This window comes from Saccostrea cucullata, unplaced genomic scaffold (genome assembly GCF_032062105.1).
Source record: "Saccostrea cucullata isolate Sc308-1 unplaced genomic scaffold, CSIRO_AGI_Scuc_v1 ctg674, whole genome shotgun sequence".
NCBI classification, from domain to species: Eukaryota; Metazoa; Mollusca; class Bivalvia; order Ostreida; family Ostreidae; genus Saccostrea; species Saccostrea cuccullata.
In genome coordinates, this window is record NW_026918952.1 from 116,660 (window position 1) to 141,724 (window position 25,065).

Genomic DNA, 25,065 nt, shown 5'->3' on the forward strand with positions numbered 1-25,065 from the left:
TTTCGTGAAGACTGATTTATGCTATACAGTAGGGAGAATAATAACGTAATACTTCGTCTTATGCAGAAAAGTGAAATACCAAATAAATTTACATTTATAGCTGTATATGTCTGTGCAGTAGACAAACAACACAGATAAACGTTACTGCAATAAAATATAAACAAAGGTAATGCAAGATAACCAGCACGAACACGGTCACCATTCCACGCTGATACCTTTGACAATAAAGCAGTCAGGTGTAAAGAAAGCGACGAGTATACCCTAGTATTGATGTATCGTAGATAATGCTATCAAAAATGGCGTATGCCTATTTACGAGTCATGTTCAGCTTTAAGGGTATTAAAAATCTTGTAAGAACTCTATTGTGAAATATAAATGCAATTTTTTTTAAAATTGATGCATAATTTTTTTTAAGATTTGAACATAAATTTTTTAAATCTTGTGTACTTATTTCAGATTTGTCTCTTATTTTCTCGAAAATAAAAAGCCCAGACAATTTGAGTTCTTTTTTTTCATATATATATATATATATATTCATTCTTGTACACTTTCTAATTACTACTTAACATATTGAGACAGGCATTGACTGTAAAGGTACACTAGTAGAGAAGCTTTTGAAGATGCTTGTAAACTATTCTTCATGCATGATAATTTTTCCAATATCTAAGAAACAGATTGATGATTCATTAATTTGTGGATTACAAAAGAAACTAAATTTTCAGTATTGATTACTCAGTTTTTGTAAAAATACAAATTAATATATAAATAATTCTGAAGTGTTAATAAATAAGTATTTCATTTACTCAGTATTCTTTCTAGTAAATAATATACTAGATTTTAATAAATAACAAGTATTTCATTTACTTAGTACTCTTCTTAGTAAATAATATACTAGATTTTTAGCATTCTTTCTAGTAAATAATATACTAGATTTTAATAAATAACAAGTATTTCATTTACTTAGTATTCTTTCGAGTAAATAACATACTAGATTTTTAGTATTCTTTCTAGTAAATGATATACTAGATTTTAATAAATAACTGGTATTTCATTTACTTAGTATTCTTTCTAGTAAATGATATACTAGATTTTGATAAATAACTGGTATTTCATTTACTTAGTATTCTTTCTAGTAAATGATATACTAGATTTTAATTAATAACTGGTATTTCATTTACTTAGTATTCTTTCTAGTAAATGATATACTAGATTTTAATTAATAACTGGTATTTCATTTACTTAGTACTCTTTTTAGTAAATAATATACTAGATTTTTAGCATTCTTTCTAGTAAATAATATACTAGATTTGAATAAATAACAAGTATTTCATTTACTTAGTAATAATTCATTAAGTATACTTAGTAAATCATTTTCTAAGTAAATGAATTCATCCTAAATACTTATCGTGATTACAATTACTAACAGTGATAGTCATTTACTTGCTATTCTGACTAAATGGATTACTAATAATTTCTAGTTTTTCTTAATCTAATATCTTGTTTTAAAAACAACAAGTAAAACTTTTTTTAGAGTGTTGGTACCATCAAACACTCGCACATTTATACGAACATAATATTCAAATCAGAGTGCATCATAAGAAGTCATAACTTGCGCTGCAATGCATAGTAAAAAAAATGTAAACAAAAAATTATAAAACAAAGTTAAACACATATATTTACAAAAAGGGATCATGCCTCATATCAAGCATGTCATCGCTTTATGCAACACTCATAACATTGTTACCGTACTGGCGCTTACTTTCAAGCTGTACATTATAACAAAGTTGCAAAAGAAACGATATATGACATCATGATAAAAAAACGTATCAACTCCAGGCATCATTACGCCTCAGAAGTATACAAACTATCTCTCACAACAGCTACTTCACATTGGTAGCTCAAATTGTGACCAATACCCATTAGTAATTAGCACTACGAGAAAAGTGTACTAAGCTCTTGCAGTTAAAAAAACTTAAGCAAAATAGACACACTCGTACCAATGCATAATTATAATGATATTAAAAACAAAACACACCAATAGCACATCGATATCGCAAATCGTAACAAACAACAACAAAAACTACTTTCATGCAACTGTAAGGAATATACAGGTCTATGTGAAAAGTACTAAAATAACTAACTTGTCGCATGCATTAACATATTCGCACATCTCAGAATCATTGCTTTTAAACAAAAAAAAACCCTTTAACAGTCAATAAAGAGCAATTGGACAGCTTCACTGACTTTGGCATGGCGTGAATTTACGCAACAAACCTCTGCAGGTACGGCCAGCTCTTGACTCCCTGTGGCTCGACCTTCGGTATTAGAGGAATTAAGTGCTGTAGGTAACGAACGATTTCCAAACATCGTGTTTCTTATAATTAGGTTTAGAAAATGGTTGGATGGATAGTCATTTTGAAGAACGGGGAACGTTTCGGTCCCGGATCCATTGGTACAATTTGCACGATCCTGCGGTAAATCCTCATCAAGGGAACGAAACGAAAAGTGCGAGGATACGGGGACATGCATATCGACCACGACTGAGCACAGAAATTCAGCAAATGGTTGGACAGTCATTTTTGAGAACAGGGAAAGCTTCGAAGTCGGGGCCTGGTCCATTTACATCATCCTGTTGGGAATCCTCATCCACGGGACGAAAGGAAAAATACGTGGATAGTGGGACATACATACTGAACATGACTGAGCAGATAAGTTCAGAAAATGCGGGTTGTAGCGCTTCTGTAAAACTGAATTTTACAACTTTCCCATGAATCTCGGCACCACTATAAATTGGTAAAATCGACGAGAATTAAATAATCCAATGAAGATGATGAACGATGTTGAGTTGGTTTATCTCCAAAGTTTCCTGAAATTTTCAGTAATATTTGAATAAAGTGAACACAATCCAAAATGTTCAAAGTTTTTATACAGGATACCGTCGTCCAAAAAATTTAGATTCTCCACCATGTAATAATTATATTGTTTTGAAATGATAATTCCTGGTTAAAGTTTAGAATTTATTCAAGTCCAAAAGTACAAAATCAAAATTCACATTTTTACACAAAAATTCCTAAAGTGAGAGTGAATTACAAATAAACTCAGGCACGTCTCATCTTTGACAACTCCTCCCACATTTCATAAATGAACCAATGAAACAAGTTAAAAGACAGTAGAAAAGTTTGGGGAAAGCTCAATGACATTAATTTATAACACAGGAAACAATTTGAGTAAGCATAACAAATTCAAAGAAACACCAGTCTAAGATCTGACCATAAACCTGATAACAATTATGAGCTAATAGCATCGATACCGTGGGATGGAGAGAGAGATGTCAAGTTTGAGAAATTACAAACACGTGCAGCAGTGCTCTTTCTGAAGATCAAATAAAACAATTAATTTTCAATTACAAATTCCCAGTACATCAATTATAATATTTAAACAATACCTAAATCATACGTACACCTAAGAAACTAACAAATTGTCTTTATCAAAAATATGAATTTATACGCATGTATATAACATCCGCCCCCTAAAAAAAAATTGGCATACAATTTTAAACATTAAACGATAAAGACAATCATAAAATACGCACACGAAAGAAATGTTATACAAAATGATAATGAAGAAAATATAATACATGTACAACAACAAGAAAAATACATTCTAGTAATGAAATCAGAAGTGAATAAAATGTTTTTGAAGCATGTATTCACCATTCATTGGTACCATCAAACACTCGCACATTTATACGAACATAATATTCAAATCAGAGTGCATCATAAGAAGTCATAACTTGCGCTGCAATGCATAGTAAAAAAAATGTAAACAACAAATTATAAAACAAAGTTAAACACATATATTTACAAAAAGGGATCATGCCTCATATCAAGCATGTCATCGCTTTATGCAACACTCATAACATTGTTACCGTACTGGCGCTTACTTTCAAGCTGTACATTATAACAAAGTTGCAAAAGAAACGATATATGACATCATGATAAAAAAACGTATCAACTCCAGGCATCATTACGCCTCAGAAGTATACAAACTATCTCTCACAACAGCTACTTCACATTGGTAGCTCAAATTGTGACCAATACCCATTAGTAATTAGCACTACGAGAAAAGTGTACTAAGCTCTTGCAGTTAAAAAAACTTAAGCAAAATAGACACACTCGTACCAATGCATAATTATAATGATATTAAAAACAAAACACACCAATAGCACATCGATATCGCAAATCGTAACAAACAACAACAAAAACTACTTTCATGCAACTGTAAGAAATATACAGGTCTATGTGAAAAGTACTAAAATAACTAACTTGTCGCATGCATTAACATATATGCACATCTCAGAATCATTGCTTTTAAACAAAAAAAAAACCTTTAACAGTCAATAAAGAGCAATTGGACAGCTTCACTGACTTTGGCATGGCGTGAATTTACGCAACAAACCTCTGCAGGTACGGCCAGCTCTTGACTCCCTGTGGCTCGACCTTCGGTATTAGAGGAATTAAGTGCTGTAGGTAACGAACGATTTCCAAACATCGTGTTTCTTATAATTAGGTTTAGAAAATGGTTGGATGGATAGTCATTTTGAAGAACGGGGAACGTTTCGGTCCCGGATCCATTGGTACAATTTGCACGATCCTGCGGTAAATCCTCATCAAGGGAACGAAACGAAAAGTGCGAGGATACGGGGACATGCATATCGACCACGACTGAGCACAGAAATTCAGCAAATGGTTGGACAGTCATTTTTGAGAACAGGGAAAGCTTCGAAGTCGGGGCCTGGTCCATTTACATCATCCTGTTGGGAATCCTCATCCACGGGACGAAAGGAAAAATACGTGGATAGTGGGACATACATACTGAACATGACTGAGCAGATAAGTTCAGAAAATGCGGGTTGTAGCGCTTCTGTAAAACTGAATTTTACAACTTTCCCATGAATCTCGGCACCACTATAAATTGGTAAAATCGACGAGAATTAAATAATCCAATGAAGATGATGAACGATGTTGAGTTGGTTTATCTCCAAAGTTTCCTGAAATTTTCAGTAATATTTGAATAAAGTGAACACAATCCAAAATGTTCAAAGTTTTTATACAGGATACCGTCGTCCAAAAAATTTAGATTCTCCACCATGTAATAATTATATTGTTTTGAAATGATAATTCCTGGTTAAAGTTTAGAATTTATTCAAGTCCAAAAGTACAAAATCAAAATTCACATTTTTACACAAAAATTCCTAAAGTGAGAGTGAATTACAAATAAACTCAGGCACGTCTCATCTTTGACAACTCCTCCCACATTTCATAAATGAACCAATGAAACAAGTTAAAAGACAGTAGAAAAGTTTGGGGAAAGCTCAATGACATTAATTTATAACACAGGAAACAATTTGAGTAAGCATAACAAATTCAAAGAAACACCAGTCTAAGATCTGACCATAAACCTGATAACAATTATGAGCTAATAGCATCGATACCGTGGGATAGAGAGAGAGATGTCAAGTTTGAGAAATTACAAACACGTGCAGCAGTGCTCTTTCTGAAGATCAAATAAAACAATTAATTTTCAATTACAAATTCCCAGTACATCAATTATAATATTTAAACAATACCTAAATCATACGTACACCTAAGAAACTAACAAATTGTCTTTATCAAAAATATGAATTTATACGCATGTATATAACATCCGCCCCCTAAAAAAAAATTGGCATACAATTTTAAACATTAAACGATAAAGACAATCATAAAATACGCACACGAAAGAAATGTTATACAAAATGATAATGAAGAAAATATAATACATGTACAACAACAAGAAAAATACATTCTAGTAATGAAATCAGAAGTGAATAAAATGTTTTTGAAGCATGTATTCACCATTCATTGGTACCATCAAACACTCGCACATTTATACGAACATAATATTCAAATCAGAGTGCATCATAAGAAGTCATAACTTGCGCTGCAATGCATAGTAAAAAAAATGTAAACAACAAATTATAAAACAAAGTTAAACACATATATTTACAAAAAGGGATCATGCCTCATATCAAGCATGTCATCGCTTTATGCAACACTCATAACATTGTTACCGTACTGGCGCTTACTTTCAAGCTGTACATTATAACAAAGTTGCAAAAGAAACGATATATGACATCATGATAAAAAAACGTATCAACTCCAGGCATCATTACGCCTCAGAAGTATACAAACTATCTCTCACAACAGCTACTTCACATTGGTAGCTCAAATTGTGACCAATACCCATTAGTAATTAGCACTACGAGAAAAGTGTACTAAGCTCTTGCAGTTAAAAAAACTTAAGCAAAATAGACACACTCGTACCAATGCATAATTATAATGATATTAAAAACAAAACACACCAATAGCACATCGATATCGCAAATCGTAACAAACAACAACAAAAACTACTTTAATGCAACTGTAAGGAATATACAGGTCTATGTGAAAAGTACTAAAATAACTAACTTGTCGCATGCATTAACATATATGCACATCTCAGAATCATTGCTTTTAAACAAAAAAAAAACCTTTAACAGTCAATAAAGAGCAATTGGACAGCTTCACTGACTTTGGCATGGCGTGAATTTACGCAACAAACCTCTGCAGGTACGGCCAGCTCTTGACTCCCTGTGGCTCGACCTTCGGTATTAGAGGAATTAAGTGCTGTAGGTAACGAACGATTTCCAAACATCGTGTTTCTTATAATTAGGTTTAGAAAATGGTTGGATGGATAGTCATTTTGAAGAACGGGGAACGTTTCGGTCCCGGATCCATTGGTACAATTTGCACGATCCTGCGGTAAATCCTCATCAAGGGAACGAAACGAAAAGTGCGAGGATACGGGGACATGCATATCGACCACGACTGAGCACAGAAATTCAGCAAATGGTTGGACAGTCATTTTTGAGAACAGGGAAAGCTTCGAAGTCGGGGCCTGGTCCATTTACATCATCCTGTTGGGAATCCTCATCCACGGGACGAAAGGAAAAATACGTGGATAGTGGGACATACATACTGAACATGACTGAGCAGATAAGTTCAGAAAATGCGGGTTGTAGCGCTTCTGTAAAACTGAATTTTACAACTTTCCCATGAATCTCGGCACCACTATAAATTGGTAAAATCTCCGAGAATCGAATAATCCAATGAAGATGATGAACGATGTTGAGTTGGTTTATCTCCAAAGTCTCCTGAAATTTTCAGTAATATTTGAATAAAGTGAACACAATCCAAAATGTTCAAAGTTTTTATACAGGATACCGTCGTCCAAAAAATTTAGATTCTCCACCATGTAATAATTATATTGTTTTGAAATGATAATTCCTGGTTAAAGTTTAGAATTTATTCAAGTCCAAAAGTACAAAATCAAAATTCACATTTTTACACAAAAATTCCTAAAGTGAGAGTGAATTACAAATAAACTCAGGCACGTCTCATCTTTGACAACTCCTCCCACATTTCATAAATGAACCAATGAAACAAGTTAAAAGACAGTAGAAAAGTTTGGGGAAAGCTCAATGACATTAATTTATAACACAGGAAACAATTTGAGTAAGCATAACAAATTCAAAGAAACACCAGTCTAAGATCTGACCATAAACCTGATAACAATTATGAGCTAATAGCATCGATACCGTGGGATAGAGAGAGAGATGTCAAGTTTGAGAAATTACAAACACGTGCAGCAGTGCTCTTTCTGAAGATCAAATAAAACAATTAATTTTCAATTACAAATTCCCAGTACATCAATTATAATATTTAAACAATACCTAAATCATACGTACACCTAAGAAACTAACAAATTGTCTTTATCAAAAATATGAATTTATACGCATGTATATAACAGCGGGGCCAGAAGGGCCGACCAAAATTTTACATAGAAATAAATAGGAAAATTCTTAAAAAATCTTCTTCTCAAGAATGACAAATCAAGCCATATTTCATCATATTTATAGAAGCATCCCCAGGTAATGTAGATTCAAATTTGTTCAAATCATGACCCCCATGGGTATGGCGGGGCCAAAATGGCCGACCAAAGTTTAACATAGAAATATATAGGAAAATTCTTTAAAAATCTTCTCAAGAATGACAAAGCCATAATTCATCATGTTTATATGGAAGCATCCTCAGGTAATGTAGAATCAAGTTTGTTCAAATCATGACCCCTGGGGGTAGGACAGGGCCAAAATGGCCGACCAAAGTTTTCCATAGAAATATATAGGAAAATTCTTCAAAGATCATCTTCTCACGAATAGCAAATCCATGATTGGTCATGGGACTACTTTTTGATTGAAACTTTTCAATATCAAACCATTTTCTACTTTTCCTAGCCACAATGCTCAGGTGAGCGATGTGGCCCATGGGCCTCTTGTTAATGTGGTGTAAGGACTCAAAGTCCTGTAGTATGGATGCCGACTCAGCGTTAAACAATATAAAATCCAATACAGTGTAAATTTTCATTAGGGTCTTCCGTCTTCAGCGGAAGACCCTTCTATTATTCTTCGGTTTCTTTTTTACCTTTATTATTAGGGCTTTTCGCTTTCAGGCGAAAAGCCCTATTGTTTTCGTGTTGTTTTATTATTATTATACCTAACACTTTTATGTCAAGGATTTAAAGAACATCATTAGAGATATGTAATTTTTAACATTACCATTAGACAGCATATCGGAAAGTCTCGCGTAAGTAAGGTTTTGTACTTCCGTAAACGTCACTTCCGGTATTTATCAGTCAGAAACTAAAATTTCTTTAAACCCTAATACTTTCCTTATTTTACATGCAATTTCGTTCAAAATTAAGGAGTATATTCCTCAAAGTTATATCTACAAAAAAGTTAGTGTTTTCCACCTATGGTTCATTTTTGTAATATTAGGCTCCAAAGTTAAGAAAAGGGGGGATTGAAATTTAAAATTTTGAAAACAATGTAGGAAATTTATTTTGAAGATTTTATATTGTTAACTGAAGTAATTAAAGGCAGAAATGTAAGTTTCATGTCCATCAAAGCAGAACTTCCGGTTCCATAAGTCTTTGAAAATTGTCTATGGGAGTTTCTATAGTGAAAAAAATTCAATTGTGTTCCATTATCTCAAAAGGGGAGCAAGCAATAATTGTAATAATTACAGGAAATAATTGATTTATAATTTTCTTCAGGTGAAAATTTTTTGAAAATCAAATCTCTAAAAATTAGGGAGTTTTAGGGGTCAATCCTTAAAACAGTTTTTGGCCTGTAACTTTTTTATTTGTCAACCAATCTTCGAACTGATTTCAGTTTTGGGTTCAGCATAAGAAGGACAATTTAAAAATTATGGTCCGTGGGGTCACTTTTTGACCCCTTAAAGGACTTTTAGAGACCTGAAATTTTGTATTTTAAAGTATTTTCAAAAATAATTGCGCAAGAGTTATCTCCCTTTATTAAACTATTTGGAGTCTAATATGCTCTCTATGTTTCAATTTTGGTATTGATATGTAGAGTACTTCCGGTTTTATAAGAACCTTAAAATTGCCTATGGAGATTACTATGTTAAATTTGAAATCATACGATGTCCATTATTTTCAAAGGGAAGCAAGCAAGTCTCATAATATTTCACATAAAAAACTACTTAAGCATTGTCTTTCGGTGCTTAGGTCATGAAAATGAAATTTCCTAAAATAAAAGGGATTTTAGGGGTCAGTAGAGAAATTAGTTTTTTGTATATTACTTTTTTATTTGTCCATAGATCTTCAAACTGATTTATGTTTTGAGTTAAACATAAAAAGGGTAATTTAAAACCTATGGTCCGTGGGGTCACTATTTGACCCTTTAAAGGACTTTTAAAGACCTAAAATATTGTATTTTCAAGTATTTTCAAAAATAATTGTGCAAGAGTTATCTACCTTTGTCAACCTGTTTGGAGTCTTATATCCTCTCCATATTTAAATTTTTGTATGCATATCAGGTGTACTTCCGGTTTTATAAGTACTTTTAATTTGTCTATGGAGATTTTTATGTTAAATTTGAAATCATGATTGTTCCATTATCTCAAAAGATAGGCAAGCAATTCTTGTGAAATTTCATATGAATACTGACTCTAGCATTGTCTCAAGATGCAAAGGTCATGAAAATAAGAATCCCTAAAATACAAAGGATTTTAGGGATCATTACAGAAAACAACCTTTTCTCCATAACATGTTTAATACTCAACCAAACTTCAAACTCATTTTGAAATAACATCAAGCATAAGGAGTACACCTTAAAAATTAATGTCCGTGGGGTCACTTTTTGACCCTTTATAGGAGTTTTTTGTGGATTGAAAAACAGTACATTTTCCAATCTGTTTAATAACCACGAAAGAGTTATGTCTCTTTGAGTAGACACTGATGTACAAATAGAATTGTTGTGTTTCCAATCAAATATTGATCTCAAAAGAACTTTTGCCAGAATGTATTGTAAGATTTTTTTATTGTAAAATATTGATTTTTCTTTTAAGATTACTTATTTTAAGGGGTCGAAAAGCCCTCCGTTTTTGTTGAACGACAAAAATAAGGTCTAGTTATTATTTATTCTTTTTTTTCTTTACAAAAGAATGACTGCACTTAAGCTATGAGAGTTGGATCCCAATGATTTGCGCAAAATAAAATTCCAAAATTCATTAAATTTATGTTTTATAGGTATTAAACAATATCTTAAGAACAGGTTTTGGTTTATTATATTTCATGAAAGTATTAAATAATGCCGAGCGACACTAGCTTTTGAAACAGGGGTCTAACAGTTTAGTCTCATTTCTATTGTTATTCATATGCATACCAGTTTTCAACGACATTGTTTACATCGAGCTGCAACTTGACCATTTTTCTCATTTGCACAGAATGTGTATTTTAACTAAAACTTATACATATCCGAAGGACAATGTTGGTCAAGTTGCGGCTCATATCTAATTTTTAAAAAAATGTAACCAAACTTCGCTCGAGATAGCTACTAAATTAGCAGGTTACGAGTTTCAGCCCATGTGACCCCTTTGATATTATAATCACTTTTTCTCACGTGACATTCAAGTGTTCGACACGCTTTCATTGTGTCAGTCGTTGGAAAATTCTTTTCATATCTACATGTACTTCCATCTTCAAAATATTGAAGATCTTTGCGTACATTTTATTAGCGTTTTAAAGTTTACGTTGATTTCTTTTACTATAGTGTTTTTGTTCGGGGTATTTTAAAGGAAAAGGGTATTATTTTGCTGATTACCATGCTGTACATATAGCAGTGGCGGATCCAGAAATTTGAAAACGGGAGCCCAACCAGTTTTAGGTCAGGGTAGAAGCCCACAGTCATCATTAAAAAAACTATTTTTTTATTTTATTTTTACGTTACTAATAAGTCCACAATTATTATTCAATACGATTAAGATAAAGTGAAAATGTCATTTTTTTTAAATACACTGTAGGTACGAACACTTAATAATTTTAAGATTTAGTTAATTCGCTGCTTGACAGCAAAAAATACATGAGCAGTGAAATTTTAAGCATTCCAATTTTATAAGAACGTTAGATAGAGAAAAATATGCAGTGCTTGATAATGTAGAAGCCGAAATTCATTTTTTTAATGCATTGTCCTTTGTACTCTGAATACCGATCAAAACTTTTTTTGAAAATTAACTCTGCCAATAATCAAATGGCAAGGTCATATATATGGATTTACTGATTGTACTTATTTCAGATTATCCTATAGACAGGTTGCAAATTATTTTTCATTTATGCGAAAACAGCCCATTATGTTTAGAAAATAAAATGTATTTCAGTGTCATTTTCATCTACCAATAATTCTCAAAACAGGCACTACCAACCTAAGCGTACAAAATACATACATATATTAATCACAATTGTGTTTATTTTTATGAATTTTTTTGTTTCTGCTCTTTACTTACTTACTCTACTTACTTACGTGGATACAAATTAATGAAATTATATGCATGGTTATAAATCATTTATTTTTTGTACAAAATGAACACAAAACCCTGTTCTCGGTCTTATATATATATATATATATATATATATATATATATATATATATATATATATATATATATATATATATATATATAATATAAATCAAATACGGAAAACCATGCGCTTATGATCCATTTCCATGCGATTTAAATGTCTCCGCCCCTTTGCTGCGACCTTAAAATCGAAAGCGGTCCAGTTCAATTTTCCGGAATTTATGAGTTAAACATGTTCTTTTCAATAGCGTTTTATGTAATTATTGAAATATGTATGACGAAAAATTATTGAAATAAATGTCAAAAGCATATGCTTGCACATTAATCGTAGATTAATTTAGCAATATATTGTAATGTTAAGCTTAAATGGGTTGCCGAAAATGTTCCAAATGACGTCCTTAAGTGCAGTCATTCTTTGTGCAGAAGATTTTTCAGAGATGGCTCGATCGATTTCATTCAATTTTAAGAGTTTATGTGTTTCTATCTGGAGTTTATACCGGTGATTAAATTTTTGAAAATTCACTTCCGGTCGGAAGTTATCGCCCTTTGATCGAAATTGAGAGGACCTATTTGTCTGTCATGTTACTCAAAAACGGTTAAAGCTAGAAAACTGATTTTTTCAGGGATGATAGAAGACATGTTGCCATGTTGCGCCTGGGTCAGGATATTTTCCGGCAGTGCCTAGTATGGAAGCTCAGTAGGGGTCAAAAATTAGGACACGAGTCATGACTAATTTTATGAATCATTTTGCATTGTATCTTTTAAAGTATAATTATTTTGTTAAAACATACTGAGCAATATTTGTGCAGAACTACAAGATCTTTCAGATTAAGAAAAAAGTGCTGATTCATCACATTTAGGGCTGAAAGGGGCCAAAAGTCTTTATTCAATAATTTTTTAGCAGTCAATATTTTGTTATACATAACTGAAGCAAAAATGTTTATCTCAACAATCTCCAACTATATATATTGATTTTTATGTCATATGCTACATAATTAGGGGCCACACGGGGCCAGAATGCTAAATCTTCGACGCTTTATATCTCGAGAGTGGGAAATATTTTGATGAGTAATATTGAACAAAAGATGTTCAAAATAATGTTCTGAACGATATGCAACCTTTCATTTTTCGCTAAACGTCCCCATTAAGGAGTTGAAGGGTTGGCCCCTAAATATTTCTTTTGCAAATAACTCGAAAACGAAAAAGAATCTCTGAATAGTTGTTGAACAAAAAGTGTTCAAAATCATAAGAGCTTTTAGATGAAATCAAGAAAAAGGGGCTGGGTACTCAAATAAGGGGCCAAAAATTCTTCAATCGATAACTCTTAATCAGTTAATATTTTGTAATGCATTACTAAAGCAAAGATTTTATCTCAACCATTTACAACTATGGGGATAAACAGACAGTGTCCGGTGAAAAGACTTGTAGAGAAGATGGTGGTAAACCGACAGTGTCCGGTGACAAGACGTGTAGAGAAAATGGTGGTGAGCAGACAGTGTCCGGTGACAAGACTTGTAAAGAAGATGGTGGTAAACGGACAGTGTCCGGTGACAAGACTTGTAGAGAAGATGGTGGTAAACCGACAATGTCCGGTGACAAGATTCGTATAGAAGATGGTGGTGAACAGAGAGTGTCCGGTGACAAGATTCAGAAAGAAGATGGTGGTAAACGGACAGTGTCCGGTGACAAGACTTGTATAGAAGATGGTGGTGAACGGACAGTGTCCGGTGACAAGACATGTAGAGAAGATGGTAGTAAACGGACAGTGTCCGGTGACAAGATTCGTATAGAAGATGGGGGTAAACAGACAGTGTCCGGTGTTAAGACATGTAGAGAAGATGGTGGTAAACGGACAGTGTCCGCTGAAAAGACTTGTAGAGAAGATGGTGGTAAACGCACAGTGTCCAGTGACAAGACTTGTAGAGAAGATGGTGGTGAACAGAGAGTGTCCGATGACAAGACTTGTAAAGAAGATGATGGTAAACAGACAGTGTCCGGTGACAAGACATGTAGAGAAGATGGTAGTAAACGGACAGTGTCCGGTGACAAGATTCTGAAAGAAGATGGTGGTAAAGGGACATTCTTCAGTGACAAAACTCGTAAAGAAGATGGTGGTAAAGGGACAGTGTCCGGTGACAAGATTCGTATAGAAGATGGGGGTAAACAGACAGTGTCCGGTGACAAGATTCGTATAGAAGGTGGTGGTAAACGGACAGTGTCCGGTGAAAAGACGTGTAGAGAAGATGGTGGTAAACGGACACTGTCCGGTGACAACACTTGTAGAGAAGATGGTTGTAAACGGACAGTGTCCGGTGACAAGATTCGTATAGAAGATGGTGGTAAACGGACAGTGTCCGGTGACAAGATTCGTATAGAAGATGGGGGTAAACAGACGGTGTCCGGTGACAAGATTCGTATAGAAGGTGGTGGTAAACGGACAGTGTCCGGTGAAAAGACGTGTAGAGAAGATGGTGGTAAACGGACACTGTCCGGTGACAACACTTGTAGAGAAGATGGTAGTAAACGGACAGTGTCCGGTGACAAGAATTGTAGAGAAGATGATGGTGAGCAGAGAGTGTCCGGTGACAAGACTTGTAAAGAAGATGGTGGTAAACGGACAGTGTCCGGTGACAAGACTTGTAGAGAAGATGGTAGTAAACGGACAGTGTCCGGTGACAAGATTCGTATAGAAGATGGGGGTAAACAGACAGTGTCCGGTGACAAGATTCGTATAGAAGATGGTGGTAAACGGACAGTGTCCGGTGACAAGACTTGTAGAGAAGATGGTGGTAAACGCACAGTGTCCGGTGACAAGACTTGTAGAGAAGATGGTGGTGAACAGAAAGTGTCCGATGACAAGACTTGTAAAGAAGATGATGGTAAACAGACAGTGTCCGGTGACAAGACTTGTAGAGAAGATGGTGGTAAACGGACAGCGTCCGGTGACAAGATTGGTATAGAAGATGTGGGTAAACAGACGGTCCGGTAACAAGATTTGTATAGAAGATGGGGGTAAACAGACAGTGTCCGGTGACAAGATTCTGAAAGAAGATGGTGGTAAAGGGACATTCTTCAGTGACAAAACTTGTAAGGAAGATGGTTAACGGACAGGGTCCGGTGACAAGATTCGTATAGAAGATGGTGGTAAACAGACGGTGTCCGGTGACAAGATTGGTATAGAAGATGGTGGTAAACGGACAGTGTCCGGTGAAAAGACTTGTAGAGAAGATGGTGATATACGCACAGTGTCCGTTGACAAGACTTGTAGAGAAGATGGTGGTGAACAGAGAGTGTCTGGTGACAAGACTTGTAAAGAAGATGGTGGTAAACGGACAGTGTCCAGTGACAGAGTTGTAGAGAAGATGGTAGTAAACGGACAGTGTCCGGTGACAAGATTCTGAAAGAAGATGGTGGTAAAGGGACATTCTTCAGTGACAAAACTTGTAAAGAAGGTGGTGGTAAAGGGACAGTGTCCGGTGACAAGATTCTGAAAGAAGATGGTGGTAAAGGGACATTCTTCAGTTACAAAACTCGTAAAGAAGGTGGTGGTAAAGGGACATTCTTCAGTGACAAAACTCGTGAAGAAGATGGTGGTTAACGGACAGTGTCCAGTGACAAGACTTGTAGAGAAGATGGTAGTAAACAGACAATGTCCAGTGACAAGATTCGTATAGAAGATGGGGGTAAACGGACAGTGTGTCTTGTAGAGGATATGGTGGTGAACAGAGAGTGTCCGATGACAAGACTTGTAAAGAAGATGGTGGTAAACGGACAGTGTCCGGTGACAAGACGTGTAGAGAAGATGGTGGTAAACGGACAGTGTCCGGTGACAAGATTCGTATAGAAGATGGTGGTAAACGGACAGTGTCCGGTGACAAGACTTGTAGAGAAGATGGTGATAAACGCACAGTGTCCGGTGACAAGAATTGTAGAGAAGATGGTGGTGAACAGAGAGTGTCTGGTGACAAGACTTGTAAAGAAGATGGTGGTAAACGGACAGTGTCCAGTGACAAGACTTGTAGAGAAGATGGTAGTAAATGGACAGTGTCCGGTGACAAGATTCTGAAAGAAGATGGTGGTAAAGGGACATTCTTCAGTGACAAAACTCGTAAAGAAGATGGTGGTAAAGGGACATTCTTCAGTGACAAAACTCGTAAAGAAGATGGTGGTAAACGGACAGTGTCCAGTGACAAGACTTGTAGAGAAGATGGTAGTAAACAGACAGTGTCCGGTGACAAGATTCGTATAGAAGATGGGGGTAAACAGACGGTGTCCAGTGACAAGATTCGTATAGAAGATGGTGGTAAACGGACAGTGTCCGGTGACAAAACTTGTAGAGAAGATGGTGGTAAATGAACAATGTCCAGTGACAAGACTTGTAGAGAAGATGGTGGTGAACAGAGAGTGTCCGATGACAAGACTTGTAAAGAAGATGGTGGTAAACGGACAGTGTCCGGTGACAAGATTGGTATAGAAGATGGGGGTAAACAGACGGTGTCCGGTGACAAGATTTGTATAGAAGATGGGGGTAAACAGACAGTGTCCGGTGACAAGATTCTGAAAGAAAATGGTGGTAAAGGGACATTCTTCAGTGACAAAACTCGTAAAGAAAATGGTGGTAAACAGACAGTGTCCAGTGACAAGATTCGTATAGAAGATGGGGGTAAACAGACAGTGTCCGGTGACAAGATTCGTATAGAAGATGGTGGTAAACGGACAGTGTCCGGTGACAAGACTTGTAGAGAAGATGGTGGTGAACAGAGAGTGTCCGATGACAAGACTTTTAAAGAAGATGGTGGTAAACGGACAGTGCCCGGTGACAAGATTCGTATAGAAGATGGTGGTAAACGGACAATGTCCGGTGACAAGACTTGTAGAGAAGATGGTGGTAAACGGACAGTGTCCGGTGAAAAGACTTGTAGAGAAGATGGTGGTAAACGCACAGTGTCCGGTATCAAGACTTGTAGAGAAGATGGTAGTATATGGACAGTGTCCGGTGACAAGATTCTGAAAGAAGATGGTGGTAAAGGGACATTTTTCAGTGACAAAACTCGTAAAGAAGGTGCTTGTAAAGGGACAGTGTCCGGTGACAAGATTCTGAAAGAAGATGGTGGTAAAGGGACATTCTTCAGTGACAAAACTCGTAAAGAAGATGGTGGTAAACGGACAGTTTCCAGTGACAAGACTGGTAGAGAAGATGTTAGTAAACGGAAAGTGTCCGGTGACAAGATTCGTATAGAAGATGGGGGTAAACAGACGGTGTCCAGTGACAAGATTCGTATAGAATATGGTGGTAAATGGACAGTGTCTGGTGACAAGACCTGTAGAGAAGATGGTGGTAAATGGACAGTGTCCGATGACAAGACTTGTAGAGAAGATGGTGGTGAACAGTGTCCGGTGACAAGATTCGTATAGAAGATGGGGGTAAACAGACGGTGTCCGGTGACAAGATTCGTATAGAAGATGGTGGTAAACGGACAGTGTCCGATGACAAGACTTGTTAAGAAGATGGTTGTAAACGGACAGTGTCCGGTGACAAGATTATAGAGAAGATGGTGGTAAACGGACAGTGTCCGGTGACAAGATTGGTATAGAAGATGAGGGTAAACATACGGTGTCCGGTTGACAAGATTTGTATAGAAGATGGGGGTAAACAGACAGTGTCCGGTGACAAGATTCTGAAAGAAGATGGTGGTAAAGGGACATTCTTCAGTGACAAAACTCGTAAAGAAGATGGTTAACGGACAGTGTCCGGTGACAAGATTCGTATAGAAGATGGGGGTAAACAGACGGTGTCCGGTGACAAGATTCGTATAGAAGATGGTGGTAAACGGACAGTGTCCGGTGACAAGACTTGTAGAGAAGATGGTGGTAAATGGACAATGTCCAGTGACAAGACTTGTAGAGAAGATGGTGGTGAACAGAGAGTGTCCGATGACAAGACTTGTAAAGAAGATGGTGGTAAACGGACAGTGTCCGGTGACAAGACTTGTAGAGAAGATGGTGGTAAACGGACAGTGTCCGGTGACAAGATTGGTATAGAAGATGGGGGTAAACAGACGGTGTCCGGTTGACAAGATTTGTACAGAAGATGGGGGTAAACAGACAGTGTCCGGTGAGAAGATTCTGAAAGAAAATGGTGGTAAATTGACATTCTTCAGTGACAAAACTCGTAAAGTAGATGGTGGTAAACGGACAGTGTCCAGTGACAAGATTCGTATAGAAGATGGGGGTAAACAGACAGTGTCCGGTGACAAGATTCGTATAGAAGATGGTGGTAAACGGACAGTGTCCGGTGACAAGACTTGTAGAGAAGATGGTGGTGAACAGAGAGTGTCCGATGACAAGACTTTTAAAGAAGATGGTGGTAAACGGACAGTGTCCGGTGACAAGATTCGTATAGAAGATGGTGGTAAACGGACAATGTCTGGTGACATGACTTGTAGAGAAGATGGTGGTAAACGGACAGTGTCCGGTGAAAAGACTTGTAGAGAAGATGGTGGTAAACGCACAGTGTCCGGTATCAAGACTTGTAGAGAAGATGGTAGTATATGGACAGTGTCCGGTGACAAGATTCTGAAAGAAGGTGGTGGTAAAGGGACATTCTTCAGTGACAAAACTCGTAAAGAAGGTGCTTGTAAAGGGACAGTGTCCGGTGACAAGATTTTGAAAGAAGATGGTGGTAAAGGGACATTCTTCAGTGACAAAACTCGAAAAGAAGATGGTGGTAAACGGACAGTTTCCAGTGACAAGACTGGTAGAGAAGATTTTAGTAAACGGAAAGTGTCCGGTGACAAGATTCGTATAGAAGATGGGGGTAAACAGACGGTGTCCAGTGACAAGATTCGTATAGAATATGGTGGTAAACGGACAGTGTCTGGTGACAAGACTTGTAGAGAAGATGGTGGTAAATGGACAATGTCCAGTGACAAGACTTGTAGAGAAGATGGTGGTAAATGGACAGTGTCCTGTGACAAGACTTGTAAAGTTAATGAGGATCTTCTCTTTTTTAATGAGCTGGCTACAAGTAATGTGGGACAAGATGTTGAAAATTCATTCGTCATTGAAGAGCTAAACAACAAGGATTTGGAAATTCAGAATTCAATACTAGCGCTTGATGATATAAGTTCTTGCAGCTCTTTATCTGATGACCCTTTGTACATCCGATGTGAAGATGAACATGATGATTATGATACAGAAAATTCTCACAAAAATTCGATCCTAAAAAAGAGAAATAGAAAAAGATCTCGGACAGTAAAACAGAAGCAAAATTTAAACAATGATGTATTTGAGGACAAGCAACCATGCAACAGTCCTATTGAAATTGAATTTCCACAACGTCGATGCAGGTGATTATCTGGCCAAACACCAAAGTGATTGGGGATAGAACTGGGTCTACATTTTCATTTTGTTTGGGTAAGTTTGATTTTTATTTAAATTAATCATTGTTTGTATAGGAAATGCTGTTTTCTCTTAGTGAAGTAAATGAATAAAAAAAATGTTAACTTTTACAATATAAATATGAAGACGTCAGTGATTATTGACTCGTTGCCTTGCACTAATCCATGACAAGCTAATAAAACGTAGATCAAGTATGGAAAGCATTTTGCTCAAGAGAGTTGCTTTAACTATTGAAATAACTGCAGGTTACAAGACACATGTTTTTATTTATTAATACTTTTACAGATTCTTCTATCATCTCGACTGACTCCGTCGACACATCGAGCATTCCCACTGAGATGTCTGTTACAGACCCAGTCGACGCATCGAGCATTCCCACTGAGATGTCTGTTACAGACCCAGTCGACGCATCGAGCATTCCCACTGAGATGTCTGTTACAGACTCCGTCGGCACATCGAGCATTCCCACTGAGATGTCTGTTACAGACCCCGTCGACTCATCGAGCATTCCCACTGAGATGTCTGTTACAGACCCCGTCGACGCATCGAGCATTCCCACTGAGATGTCTGTTACAGACCCAGTCGACATATCGAGCATTCCCACTGAGATGTCTGTTACAGACTCCGTCTGTTACAGACTCCGTCCACACATCGAGCATTCCCACTGAGATGGATACAACTACCCTCATTCTACAGTGCAGGGAACTAATTTTGTTACATAAACGAGCATCAGGATCAGCATAAGTAGGATCAGGATAGAACTAGCATTTAAAAAAACAGCATTACTTGGATCAGCATCAGCAAGCAAAGGATAGAACTAGCATTGACCAAAGTGAAAACAGATAAAGGAAAGTCAATTAATACAAATTACAAATAAAAATTACCCCAAAAATTATTTTTAATGGCTTAAAATATTGATGCTGTTTTTGAATTATCCACTTCCGACAGGATAATCCTACTTCCGGTAGCATTACTAGCATTGACCTAGTGTCAAACCAGCATCAGGATAAGGATCAAACCAGGATCAGGATAAGGATAACTAGCATCAAAATCAGCAAGCAAAGGAAGCATCAAAATCAGCAAGCATAGGAAGCACAAAAATCAGCATTGATGCTGTAACAAAATAATTTCCCTGCACTGTAGGTACAATTAATAAAAATTCATTTTCCAAACAAAGTTTGGAAAAAATATTTGTCATTTATATTGCCCATTTAGTTCTTTTGATAATTTTTTTGTTAAGAAGAAGGAATAGAAGATAGTGTCTATGAGAAATCATTGGAGAATTTAGATGAATTTGATTCAAGTTTCAGTGAATTGAGTTCAGAACATGACTACATGAATATTGGAAATATATCTTTAGACCTCCAAAAAAAATGAGAGAAACTAATCATTATTTTTTTTCTCTTTTAGTCATTGTTGCACCTCACATCTTCCTGTTGATCATCATTATCATTATCATTCGTAAACGAAAGTGTGCTGTCCGTGTTCATCAATCCCTGCTTCCATTATCAGATGCACATCACAATCCTCTTTTTACACCATCACCATCCACAGTCTCATGTTACCTTTCCAGTTCTCCTTCACCGTCACCTCATACACCATCTCTTTTTTTCAACATCATCAACCTCCTCAGTGGACACTGTGTTTGACATATTAGTGCCAGATACAGCACCGGCTGCATCGGCTTTGAACGAGTTTTTACCTATCGAACTTAATGCACCTAACACTCAGACTGAGGATATTGAGCTGAATACCTACCCTTCTACTCCAAGGCATGGGATGGTAACAAGATCGAGAATGAGAGAAATGAAAAAAAAAATTGTAAAAATACTTTTCTCTCAGAATTAGAAAAAACATTTAGATTTGTGACTTGTTTGCAGTATTTTTTTTATAGTAGATTATTCACATTTTTGAATTTCCTTTATATCAAAGTAAATGAGTACATAAATTTAAGATTGACAATCTTGCTGACGAACAAGACTGATTAAATGTTATATGTTTTTCAATTTTCATGTTGTGATAATTCAATAGTTTTTTTATCCCAACATCTATGCTGGATGTTGCTATCTTTTGTACTTTTTGTGGTTGTGTCCCCATTTGTGGAAATTAAATAGACTTGAATGATAACATAATGCAAATATTTACATTCTTGGTGAGGAACAAGAATGTGAAAATGTGAATACATGTCTGTATTTCTTTTTTAATTCTGTTAAAAAAACAACTTATGTTGTATTTAGATGGGAAAGATTTAAATCTTATATTTTTTATGAATATGTACAAGGTTGGATTTTAAAAAAAGATGTTTTAAAATTTACCAAAGTGACATATTTTAAGAAGTCATAGATGCATGATGGTATTGATAATTTAAAGAGAGCATATTAATAGTGTGACTTGATAGTTTATCATAATTGTTTATTGCTTTATTTTTATTTTTCACCCTGATCCTTATGTCAAGAAAGACTGTGATGTCAAAAAAAGACTGTGATCCATGTTGTTTTCATCATGATTTGTTTATTCTTTTTATTTTTTTATCCTAAAACTCATGTCAAGAAAGACTATGATGTCAGAAAAAGACTGTTTCATGTTGTTTTATCAATGAACATTTTTTAAAGACTTTGTGTTGTTTTTACTCTTTGTAGTAAAGAAACGTACAGCATCTTGTTATTGAAATCTATATAAAGGTATGATATGCAGTGATAATTAATTGCAAACATACGGAACTACTCATCTGGATAATGAAAGTTGAATATCATTCAATATTCATGACATGAAAAAAATCTTGTTATGGTGTACTTTTATAGCAGAAATCTGACTATCCTTGAACTTGCTGTGGAATGATTTCAAAACTTCGATGAAGGGCTGGTTCCTTCTTCATTTACCATATTGATTGATTCAAACACTTGTGTCTTTAAATTTTTTTTAAGTTGACAAGGACACATGATACTATTTTAGTCTTGATGAATTTAGTTTTACATTTATTTAAATAAAAAAAAAATACATGGACAAGTGAAAGATAACTCTTGAAATCACTGACTCAGAGTTGTCGTTCTTACTGCAAGTAGATAAATAGAAAAACCAAAGGATGATTGGAAAATTATCTTGCAAAAGCATTGTGAAAAAAATTACCTATTCTTATTTTGTAGATGTCTGACTTTCTTTGCATATACTGTGGTTTGGTATTTAAGAATCATCTTGAATGTCGATTACACGAAGATGAAGTTCATCATGAAGAGCAAAGATCAATGTCACAAAATAACGATAATAAACTGGTAATGTACTTTTAACAAAAATGCACTTTTTTAAAAAATAAAACGTAAATTTGATCACCTACTCCTTTTTTTTATTATAAACTGTTTTGTGCATTGTATAAAATTATTGAGAATGCGAAAACGCAATTCTATAGTTCGGAAATTGTATCTCCACCTCCTACTTATTTTCACATTTAGTGATCCTTTTATGTTTCCTCATTGATATTCGACTATTTTCTATTTTTTTAATAGGAATCATTTGTATGTTGTCACTGTGGGTTACAATTTAAAAAGTATACAGAAGGACAAGATCACGAAAATGAACAAAGAGAGGTAACTCTAAATTTAGAATGCAGTATTTGGCCTGTATTTAAATTTATTGATAATACACATGATTAAAGATTTAGTAAATAATGGTGTACATGTATCTAAAACAGATTAACTTTGAATTTAATTTTTTATTCCTATAAAAATTTACTTAATATTTTAATGTGATTAGAATAATTTTGCTGGAAGGTTAAAATTGGAAAAATGTACTATGAATGTACTGAGTCAATCACCATTTTTTTCTATTTAAAGGTACAACAGCAGTACTTGTGCCCCAGCTGTGGTGAGATATTGAATACTGAATCAGACTTTAAGTTTCATGAACTATTTCATGAAATGGACCAAATCGACTACAGTGATCAAAAACCTTGGTCACCCATTTCACTCAGGAATTATGAGCCTACATCTAATCAGACAGAAGAACTCATGGATGTAGATCCTGATCAGTGTGGAATTACAAACATGGAAACAGATACAGAAGAATCTATGTATTCTCAACCCCGTCAATCACAGGTTGGTTATGGTGACGAAAAAAAATTACCATACAACCTAAGACTTGTAGGCGAGAAAACTTTTAAGAAAAATAGTGCCATCGACAAAAATTATCAAGTTAGATTTGACACAGATTCTGTGGAACAGGGCCAAAGATTGTCAGATCTACATCGAGAATAAGAAAACACTCTTAATGATGCTCTTTCGCAAGCCACGCAAGGACGCGATTCGTCAACAGACCTTGGACGTGTCATCATACATCATGAAGGTTTGACTAATCCCGTATATGTCCCCCTTAAACCTCTAAAAGATCTCACAGGAAAAGTTGTCATGGGACATTTGCAAAATGTATTGACCAGTCACGAGAATCTCTCTCTTGATCACAGCTTTTATCTAAATGTGGGTACCATTAAAATCCCTAAGGGAAGAACAGGAGCTAGACCTATCAACAAACTAGGTGATGGTAAAGACTCTATGGCAACTAAAATGTCTTACATCAAAATTTGGAATTCGGACGAATTATGCCTTGCCCGAAGTATCTGTATGGGGTTCTTAAAATTATGCAAAATTCCTACTGCAGATTGGCGACTATTGTTTAACCCTAATGATGGAAAAACAATGGAAGAAAGAGTGATGGAGTTTAGAAAATGTCCAATATGGTATTACAAACAACTAATGACTAGAACAGCAAAGGGCGAACAATGTCAAAAAGACCTTGCCACTCTCCTCTGTCAGAAAGCCAATAAAAGTACTGAGAGACGTCTATCGATTCCAGACATTGAAGCCTTTGAGAATGTGCTCAACTTGGACATTCTGGTCGTCAGTTCTGCTGTCGGAAACAAATTTATACGCACCACAGCACATTCTGAAGAGGGAAAAACAAATAGTAGACAACGCCTATTTCTATATCACAGCGAAAGAGATGGAAATGCACATTTTGACACCATTGCCAATATTTGCGGGCTATTTGCACAATCCAAATTCTGTCATAAGTGTTTGAAACTATATCAAAAAAAGCACAATTGTGCATCTACATGCATTGTGTGTAAAAGAACTGATAATTTTTTCGTTGGTCCAGAAGTAAGCTGTCGACATTGTCACATAACTTGTAGATCTTTGGAATGTTTTAAATCACATAAACTACAGAGTGGGAAGACTCGGGAATCTCAGTGTGATCGTTGGTGGAAATGTACAGTTTGTAAGAAAATTATAGACAGACATCAAAGAAGACCAGAAGATCATTTCTGTGGAGAGTGGCAATGACAGGCTTGTTAGCAGTTTGTGAATGCAGATCACTTGTGTTACATGAGAGCCTTGGAATGCAAGGAAAAGAAACCCAGGTACATCTTCTTTAATTTTGAATGCACCCAGGATGACGTTTTGTGCTGTACAGAGGGCTACTCCGTGACAAAAAATCCTGACTGTGTACAATGTAACAACAACACTGAGTCTTGTTTGGAATGTGCTCTTTGCATCAACTGTCAACAATCCTGGTGTGGGAAATTTCAGCATATACCAAATTTAGTAGTGTCTCAGAAAGTTTGCGAGAAATGTGTTGCCGAACAAGTTGATACGAAATC

The 25,065-nt window shown here is 35.6% G+C and overlaps 2 protein-coding genes across 2 annotated transcripts; both read left to right on the forward strand.

Annotated features, from left to right (window-relative positions):
• Positions 1–296: 296 nt before the first annotated feature.
• Positions 297–16,373, forward strand: LOC134276410 (uncharacterized protein DDB_G0290685-like). The gene is made up of 5 exons (XM_062758669.1): positions 297–301; positions 13,377–14,986; positions 15,129–15,341; positions 15,398–15,610; positions 15,727–16,373. The coding sequence occupies exons 1-5, from the start codon at positions 297–299 to the stop codon at positions 16,371–16,373; spliced, it is 2,688 nt and encodes an 895-aa protein (XP_062614653.1).
• A 3-nt stretch (positions 16,374–16,376) lies between these two features.
• On the forward strand, positions 16,377–17,432 carry LOC134276420 (uncharacterized protein DDB_G0290685-like). The gene has a single exon (XM_062758677.1). It carries the CDS (start codon positions 16,377–16,379, stop codon positions 17,430–17,432), a length of 1,056 nt encoding a protein of 351 aa, XP_062614661.1.
• Positions 17,433–25,065: the final 7,633 nt, after the last annotated feature.

Bases quoted from the DNA above. Each gene is read 5' to 3' on its own strand.
- LOC134276420 (XM_062758677.1), top strand. From the start codon at position 16,377: ATGTCCAGTGACAAGACTTGTAGAGAAGATGGTGGTGAACAGAGAGTG.
- LOC134276410 (XM_062758669.1), top strand. The intron at 15,342-15,397 runs GTAAACGGACAG...GTAAACGGACAG, and splicing joins GACTTGTAAAGAAGATGGTG to TGTCCGGTGACAAGATTCTG. The intron at 15,611-15,726 runs GTTAACGGACAG...TGTCTTGTAGAG, and splicing joins AACTCGTGAAGAAGATGGTG to GATATGGTGGTGAACAGAGA.